The following is an 8,569-nucleotide window of genomic DNA, read 5'->3' as shown; positions in this document are numbered from 1 at the left end:
TAAGGAAGTGAAAATATCCTGCAATACAGATATTTCATTATGCAAAATGAAATGGTCTAGGAGACAAATAATACTTATCTTAAAGAATAATTTATCATTTACTTCAAGTATATCACAGCTTTCTTGTAACAAGTTATTTTAATGTATTACATTATCAGTGTCATACTCTGTAAAAATAGTAGTCAATTTCTAGATATAATAATTATTTTATCATTTTATGAAACAAAAGTTAATGGCTAAAGATTATATATTATATTATATTATATATATATATATATATATATATACATTATACAAATGAAATGATTGAAAAAATAATCAAAATTATAGCCATTGTTAGATAACTAATTAGTTATTATATTTAGCAATACATAAAAAATGTATTTAAAAGAGATCTTTTCGACTTTTGATGGTCCAAATGTTTGATTTTTTACTAAATATGTAATTTTAGCTATGTGGGTATTATCAAGAGTACAAAAGAAAAATATATATGATATAGATGACTACTGTAAATGTATGAAGAATTGGCATTTATGAATTAAGTAGTTTATAATTAATGTACTCATGATTCAATTGTTTCTCATCCCAAGATAAACAAATTTGTTTTAATTTTCTATAGCAGAAATAAACCTCAGGATAATCTCTGTAAAAGTTTGAAATGCTCCATAAAAAAGAAAAAAAATTTCTTCAATTTTCAAGAGTGTACTTAAAATAGAATTAGTTATTCAATTAAGATAATAATTATCTTTATTTATTCTGAGATTTATACAAATTTATAAGTTTTATACAATCATTATGAATCTAAAATGCAAGGAAGAGATTGAAAGAAGTGCAAAGTATCTTAGTTGCATAGATAAAACGAAAATGATCCGTTGGATTGTATGTAATTCAGAAATTATGAGATGTATATCTATGTAAAAATCAACATTACAATAAGAATAATAAGTGAAATTATCAAAAATGTATTTCATACTATTTTTTTTTTGTGTTACCTTTTTTACAATGAGTGATCGATAATGAACATTCATTTTTATAGGCTTTTGGGGTAATAATGACTCCTATGGAATAGTTAAATTTTGGTTTGATAAAGTAATAATTAGTAAATAATTTTATTACTGCAAGTTGGATAATCAAAAATATTTGTAACAATTAATACGTAGAAGGATGTAGTTTACATTTTTACATATCACACGCTTTATAAATATAAATAACATTTGACTTTTCACGTAATTTTACTGTTAATATAAGTAATAATTAATATATTTGGTTCGTGAATTTCAAAACCTAAATAAAAACAGCAAAATTTTAGTTTAATTTTTTTAATGCTGAAATAATACTTAAAAACTGATTGACTTTCACAAAAATTCAGACTGTAATAATACAACAAAACACTGTGTGGAAACATTTTTAGAAAAATACTAGTTTTCATTGTAAGTAGTAAACTTTAACAAATTATTAACTGCAAATCGCCTCAGCACTAACAATTTTCTCTACATAAATGTTAAAAATAACAATCCGTTTCCCTTTTCAACCACTTTTCAGTTACCTATACATTATGTACATACATACAATAGAATCTTGAAAAAAATTAATATAACGTTTCCACAAAAGTGTAATAAACATCGGCTTAAGGTTATCAAACGTATCTTATCGATTTTTAAAAATGCTTAGCAATATAAAAATAATGAAAAATATGTTAAAAGATCTTACGTAGTTGATACGTATGAATTAATAATTTTTAGGTAAAGCTAATTTTTTCCACTTATGTGGAGTTTCGTTTTTCACATGTCCAAATTCAAATCTAATTCGAAGTTCGCCAATTTTCGATATCGGTAAAATATCTGGTATCCATTCAATCAAGAACGGAGTCGGCTGTACTTGATTAGGCGATGTGTTTCCTAGCGTGAAGAAATCAAGTCAAATATTCAATTTTTGAATCAAAGCAACGGATAAAATTATATAAATAATAAACATCTATAAATTCTTAAACTTACCAACTTTTAAAAAGGTCTTCAATTCGAGGGGTTTGATCAGAGCTGTGTTATCCGTCTTTTTGAAGCGATCGATTTCGGTCTCTTCTCTCTTATACAACTCGTACGATCCATCGGCATTCTGCACAAAACTTCTCGTGATTTCCAAAGGTATGAGTGGCGTCTCAAAAATGCTTTTTACGTGCAGAATATTGGTAATGTTCCAGGTATATTTAGTAAAAGTTCCCAGAGGAACACCATCCTTTCTAACAAACGCCGTTGTCGAGTTAGGCAGACGCTTTTTTCTGGCACCACAGGACATTCTTTCGCGTAGACATTCGAAGAACGTCTGTGGTATATGAAAGACTAGAGGCTCTGGTTTGCCATCGAATTGAAAATGCATCGTCTGATTTATGCGCTCCGTAATCGAGGACAACCTGTAATTTCACGCTGTTTTTGACTTGCTGTAAAATTATATGATTTATAAAATTCTAGTAAAATGATAAATTTAAATACAAACCATCTGATAAAAGATAGATTAGCATTAGATTCGTCAACATTTTCACATGTGTTAGGATATTTTTTGGTTGTCTGTGAATTTTTTATTTTAGTTTTTCTAGGCTCGATCGAATTTAAATTCGTGATCGTTGAGAGGTTTTTGTTTTCTTCGCGTTTTCTCTTCGTGGTCGTCGCTGTTTTCCGTTCGGCTGGTATTTTGGTAAGTGCTGGACTATTCCCAAGGATCGGTGCATCTTTTGATTCAAGGAATTGAATGCTATTGGCGTCGAATAAAAGATTGTGATCGAGAATTCTTATAGTTGCGCCATTCGCAGGATGTATGCTATCATCTAAGAGGATATGCTTGTCTGTACTAATATTATCAAAATTAGTATCAATCATAATAGGGTCTCCAATGATCTTTATAGTACTTCCATCAAAAACAGCATTCTGGTCTATCACTTCTAAATTATGTACCTGGAAAAATAGTTTTTATAGTAAATGTGATATACAATTAATAAATCAATATCGTAGGTAAAATGATAAAGAAAATATTTACCTCTGATATTATGTTAGCATCATCTAATAAATGATGGTCAGAGTCTTTTATACTTTCGATCATGCTGGCAGTTAAAATTGATGGATCTAAATTTATACTGTCAATATCTAATCTATCATGTTGCAAGTTTTGAACTGTCAAAGAATCATCTCGAAATATTAACAAATGTGTATCATCTGATAAATTTTCCAAATCTGGTGAATCAATGTACTTTTATCATAAAACCTACATACAACTAATATTGTTCATAAATAAAAATATCATTCATTATATTTACCCATTTCAACAAGTTTATCAGTATCATTACCACTGAATTCAAAAGAAAGGGAATCTCGAAGAATTAAGTCAGACTGATCAAGATTTATATAATACTGAAATTCTTCTGTCAATTTAGGATCGCTTGCAAATGCACAAATACAAGCATAAAAGTGTACACATCTTGTGGCAGTTAGAGCATCAACTTCGTTTTCGTTAAACTTCCTGGCCTGCATGAACAAATCACATCTTTTAGCTTTTTTAGAATTGGAAAATGAAAATCATTTATGTAATGAAAAATAATGTTACCTTAGAAACAAAGCAGTTACAACAAAATTTGTACTCTATTTTGTCTTTTAACTTTGTAGTAAAGAAAGAGAAATGTAAATAACCAAGTGGATTCTTTGGAGAAGTTTTACATTTGACAGCCATTATGTTTTTCGACACTCTTTGGACAAGTGGTCCTGCCGTTTCAGTGGCTAGCAACCAGATTTCTTGTTTTATTTCAGTGCCAACATTTAATGAAGATAATATAGAGTTTCGTAGTGTAAGAGGTTGTGCTTCAGCATAACAACGCAATGCTGCTTGTATATGCTGGCAAGTTGATGTACTTGTGTGAGAAGCATTTTTTTCCTAAAAAAAAAAATATTCCAATTACTTTTTTAATCTCTATGGATAAACTACGAAAATTCTGTCTCAACTCACGTGACATTGTAAAACACTATTCTTGAAACTCATTTCACAGTTATCAACAAAACATAGAGCAGAGTTCTGAGATAATATTGGACCCAATTCTGTGGAAATTGTCAAATTAACAACTGGTAACTGTACAAATCCACGATGGCCAGGACCTTTATCATGCACCTGCACAGAAAATACTTGAGCTGTGGATCCAGTGATGAGTTTACAAGCTTCTGTTGATAGTTTGCGTTTTTCTCCAGGTCCTTTGAAAACAGCATCACAATATTTGTTTTTACAATACGTTCCTCGAGATCCATTGTAGGTTCCACATTTAGGACATTTTTTAACCCCTCTTAATGTAGCTTTGCCTAGATCTCCAACTAGTGTTTTAAAGCGATCTTCAGAAGTCATTGTGCAATTTAATTATGTGCTGCAAATAAAAAGGAATTTTCATTCAAGATTTTGCAATTTTGAATATTTTTGTCAGAACTCAGCATTATACTTGGTAACAATGAATTATGGGTTAGTGACTCACAAACTCACTTATTATCATTGTATAAAAACTAAAAGGAAACCATAAACACTGACATTTTCCCACAACTTAAATTTGTAAACAATAAACATAACCTTACAAAGTATCGACCTTCCGAATTTAAATTTAATTTTAGGTGGCTATTATGTAGCAGCTTACCAGTTTTGTAGTAAAAAATTCTTAGTACAACATACGCATAACATATTTAACATTCTTTGGTAAACTATTGATGTTTTAACACAAAAATACAATAGTACACTTTTTACTGTTTTCCTTATAATCTGCTGACTGCTCCCTAAGTCCCCACTGGCTACTCATGTATATTGTATGTAGGTATGTGACGGTCCCGCAGCCGTCATCGACTGCGTCCGACAACGAGCGCCACCTCATAGCACCAGCGAACAATCCGAGCGCACGGCGGTCGGCGACAGCGACACTCGTAACTCGTAAGCAGGTCCTCGTCCCTCGCGCGGACTTTTGACCAGACCAGAGATCTCCGACTCTCCGGCGAGCTCCCGAGACAAGATCGAGCGTGACTCTTCTTGTTCGCCGCAGCTGTAGCATTTCGCGCTCCATCAAACTGAATATAAGTCACTTACTGCGTAGACGGTTTTGAAATTTACGTTTGAAGGTATTTTAACAAAAATATATTTTTTTACATCATACGAATAAACGATGTCATAAAATTTAATAAATAAAAAAATTAGTGAACATAAAAGTGTTATTCTTTTTATTTTCATTTCAGTTATTTTTTACACGTCGTATATGACAAACACTGCAATGCTTTTGGAACATTTTCTATTTTATATAGAGACGCATATTGAAGCTTCTGAGTAATAAAAAAAGTTTCCTTGGAATTTATTACAACATTATTTAAAAAAATATTTTAATAACAACTGAACTTCAACCGTTCCTAAATAAAATTAGTCAAAAGTATATTTATTTTTCGTGCTAGGAAGTTTGTACAGGTTGTATATTTTTTAAATTATTTTACTGATATTTTTTAATATAATTAATTAGTCTGATTATCTTCTGAACTCCTTTGTCTTCTGTACAATGCTATGTTGGTGTCTGTATAATCCATAATGCGCCTTTGGCGTTGTCTTATGTATTGTTGTTGCTTATGATAAATCTTAAAGGCTCCCTTAATCGTAATGAATGCTACTCCACCCTAAAATAACACAGTTTTTTTTAATAAGTTATTCTGCAAATATAAACTGTTTGATATTGATATTGATCTTGTGAACAGATTAGAAATACTCACTAGTAAAGTTCTTTGAAAGTTGGAATTTATACTATAAAAAAATATTCTTCCACAAATAGTTGCAATAGTAGGCAGTAACAGAGCTCCACAAAGAACTCTAGTTGCTGAAACTGGATCAGTCATTGGGGGAACTTCTTGAGATCTCGCTACATCATCTTCAGAACAACTATAACAATGCAATGCTCAATTTAACGACGAATCCGTAATGAAATTTTACTGAGAAGCACCAGTACTAACGCCTACTTACCGGCATTTTAAAAAGCGTTTTAAAAGCGGAACTTTACAGGCGTGTCGTCTAAACAGACTAAGAGCTTGATCCTCCCAGTCCAGCATTTTCCCCAGGACAAGCATAATGGGAATCGTTGGAAGGCCTACAAGCAGCACCAACGGATCCGCCTGTTCCATCATCGAGAGTCCGTCTTTATGGCCGATTACTTGCATTACTGTCACCGCACCGTATGTTACAGCTGTCCAATAAACACAGCCAACCACAATTCCTGCCGCTATAAGCGGGCAAACTTTAAAGATAAGTCCGTCAATCGTATCCAATATCACCACTAATGGACCTGCAATTTCAAATTATTTTAATAAAATTGTACATCAAAGATAAAAATACGTTGTACTGTGATCTTAGTGTCTTACCCATATTAGGATATACAATGATATATTCTGTGTTGCATTGGGGACATGCAACGTGGGTACCTGCACGACCTTTTTGTTTTTCATCTACCCAGCGTTGAATGCAGCGTTGATGAACCCATTTAGCTGTACCGCGACAGTGACATGGTTTAACCCATGGAGCTGTAGCATCGTCTTCGTCCGTTGCAAAACATACCCAACAATACCTTTTGCTAAAATAGGAAAATTTGTTAAGTGAATAATTATTACACAAACTTGAGAATCCTCCAAAATTCAATACATACTCATCGTCAGAACTTAATTGTGGAATGCTTGCTGTTGTCTGGTTAGGAGATGATGCTCCATCTGTCATATCAGAGGTGAGTTCAGGATCTGTCAAATCAGACATGGTCCTGATTTCATCTGAAAATTCAATCAATACAAGTTGTTTACTCGTATAAGGGGATTCATTTTGATGTTGTAATTTTTTCGTACCTCGATCAAAATCATGTAAATCATCTTGTCTAAAATTTGAACTTAACCTCCTAAGCGTTTCTTCAAGGCTGGATAGACGACTAATACTAGGATTTGAAGTACCAGCTTCTATGCGAACAAGTCTTCCTTGTGGATCTAAGCCATACGAGGCATGTGGAACACTGTTGTTTGACATCTTTTTTAGCTTACGTGATCACTATATCATTGTCCACTGAAATGAGCAATTACATCATTAGTATCATGATGGCACGGTGATATCAATTAACTGAATGGACTATCACATTGTACGATGTTAATTAATTAAAATTTCAAGAAAAAATTATCAGTTTTATCTTATCATAACCATATAGCACAAAGTTAAAGTAAAATTTAAAAGATCTCCATTCATTAAATGTGCAATGCTAACATAAAAATAATTTTTCACAGATGCGACATCTCAATTTTTTCCAATTTAATGGTGTTAAGCGTGAAAATAAATGCAGACATTAAGTAGAGCAAAATGATGAATCTATTTTCTCAGACTGCAATTACAGCTGTTTCAATTAAAGTACACACTATCATATTACTCTCTCGCATAATGATAAAGCGCAAAATCAAACGGCGAAGCGACTGAAAAAAACTATGTATCAGACACGCTCAAACACTGATATACATTATGAAAGTGAGTCGAGGAGAAATATGAAACAGTGACAGTGAACAGTTATTGGGTCAGCTGCTGCACTCGAAAGCGTATAGCCGAAAACGAAGAAATCGATAAATTGGGAAAAAAGCATCGTCGCGGACCTTGGCACGCAAAAAAGAAAGTTGATCGGTTGAGCCGAAATTTGCATACAAAACTCAAGCATCAAACGCTACACCGAGTCGAGGTCGTTCGTACTGCTTATTACATACTGTGCGCGGGTCGATCGATCTAAAAAAATCTCGCGTCTAATCGACGAAAACAGCTGATTACAAGTATACCTGTGACCGAGTAGCGAAAAGCCCGTATTCCAGGATATTTATGCAAAAACAAAACGACAGTCTCGCGGCCGCGAGAATGGTAGTGTAGGTGGGCGAAACGCGCTTCGCAATAGTCGCGAATGTTGCGGAAAGGGAGAGAGGGAGAGAGAGAGATAGAGACTGTAACGTCCTGCGATGTAAACTTGCCTCGTATATTTCGCTGAGGATCCGAGCGCTCGGAGAGTCATCCGCGTCGAGGTTAGAAAGTGCTTATATATACTGCAAGCTGTCGTGCGAGCCTCGACAGAGCTGGTCGTCGCGACGATGTTGATATTTACAATCCGTGACTGCGGCGGCTCTGCAGCCGTGTACACTGTAACGCCAACGTCTCCTCCGAAAGAGATTCGCTCTCGTTCGATTGGTGACTGGCTCTGCATGTGTGTGCGCGTAGGTACGGCAAGTAACGCCCTCCTTGTTGACGGTGAATTTGCGAAAATTCGCGCCGGTGAATCTCGCAAGTGTGAGCGAGTCGGTACATAGCTCTCTTTCTTGCATTCGTCGACGCTGAGAAATCGGCCGATTGGCCCTGATGCATGGCGACCGGCAAGTTTATCTTACATTACATTATATCTATATATGTGTATCTGCACTGCATGTATGAAAGTGCGGTTGGCTCGTGAGCCGCATCAGCGTGGACTGGTTGTACTTGTAAGTAATTGTATCTGGCGCAAACTTTCGTTTACACGATATAGTTTATT

At 34.0% G+C, this 8,569-nt stretch overlaps 2 protein-coding genes across 6 annotated transcripts; both read right to left on the bottom strand.

Moving 5' to 3' along the window:
• Nucleotides 1-1,069: 1,069 nt before the first annotated feature.
• Nucleotides 1,070-5,192, bottom strand: LOC100123234 (uncharacterized protein C2orf42 homolog). The gene is made up of 8 exons (XM_008211937.4): nucleotides 4,655-5,192; nucleotides 3,988-4,393; nucleotides 3,592-3,915; nucleotides 3,305-3,512; nucleotides 3,028-3,221; nucleotides 2,491-2,945; nucleotides 1,995-2,407; nucleotides 1,070-1,898 (listed from the first exon to the last, which is right to left on the bottom strand). The coding sequence occupies exons 2-8, from the start codon at nucleotides 4,372-4,374 to the stop codon at nucleotides 1,729-1,731; spliced, it is 2,151 nt and encodes a 716-aa protein (XP_008210159.1). The 5' UTR covers nucleotides 4,375-4,393; nucleotides 4,655-5,192; the 3' UTR covers nucleotides 1,070-1,728.
• Nucleotides 5,193-5,198: 6 nt separating this feature from the next.
• LOC100121007 (E3 ubiquitin-protein ligase MARCH5) lies at nucleotides 5,199-8,357 on the bottom strand. 5 transcript variants are annotated; one of them, XM_032598884.1, is made up of 7 exons: nucleotides 8,019-8,357; nucleotides 6,873-7,083; nucleotides 6,683-6,800; nucleotides 6,402-6,610; nucleotides 6,007-6,325; nucleotides 5,760-5,925; nucleotides 5,199-5,666 (listed from the first exon to the last, which is right to left on the bottom strand). In XM_032598884.1, the coding sequence occupies exons 2-7, from the start codon at nucleotides 7,045-7,047 to the stop codon at nucleotides 5,508-5,510; spliced, it is 1,146 nt and encodes a 381-aa protein (XP_032454775.1). In that variant the 5' UTR covers nucleotides 7,048-7,083; nucleotides 8,019-8,357; the 3' UTR covers nucleotides 5,199-5,507. The 5 variants fall into 5 exon arrangements, with proteins under 5 accessions (XP_032454775.1, XP_032454777.1, XP_032454778.1 ...); XM_032598886.1 differs by lacking the exon at nucleotides 8,019-8,357 and adding an exon at nucleotides 7,833-7,963; XM_032598887.1 differs by lacking the exon at nucleotides 8,019-8,357 and adding an exon at nucleotides 7,705-7,745.
• Nucleotides 8,358-8,569: the final 212 nt, after the last annotated feature.

This window comes from Nasonia vitripennis, chromosome 4 (genome assembly GCF_009193385.2).
Source record: "Nasonia vitripennis strain AsymCx chromosome 4, Nvit_psr_1.1, whole genome shotgun sequence".
NCBI classification, from domain to species: Eukaryota; Metazoa; Arthropoda; class Insecta; order Hymenoptera; family Pteromalidae; genus Nasonia; species Nasonia vitripennis.
Note: the sequence above shows the minus strand (reverse complement) of the source record. Positions and strands in the feature narration are given on the sequence as shown.

Excerpts from the sequence above, each read along its gene's own strand:
- LOC100123234 (XM_008211937.4), bottom strand. The coding sequence starts at position 4,374 with ATGACTTCTGAAGATCGCTTTAAAACACTAGTTGGAGATCTAGGCAAA. Across the intron at positions 2,946-3,027 it reads ATGCTAACATAATATCAGAG|GTACATAATTTAGAAGTGAT; the intron begins GTAAATATTTTC and ends CTATTTTTCCAG. Across the intron at positions 1,899-1,994 it reads GAAGACCTTTTTAAAAGTTG|GAAACACATCGCCTAATCAA; the intron begins GTAAGTTTAAGA and ends TCTTCACGCTAG.
- LOC100121007 (XM_031930610.1), bottom strand. The coding sequence starts at position 7,047 with ATGTCAAACAACAGTGTTCCACATGCCTCGTATGGCTTAGATCCACAA. Across the intron at positions 6,611-6,682 it reads CAATTAAGTTCTGACGATGA|CAAAAGGTATTGTTGGGTAT; the intron begins GTATGTATTGAA and ends TTCCTATTTTAG. Across the intron at positions 6,326-6,401 it reads CATTGTATATCCTAATATGG|GTCCATTAGTGGTGATATTG; the intron begins GTAAGACACTAA and ends TTGAAATTGCAG.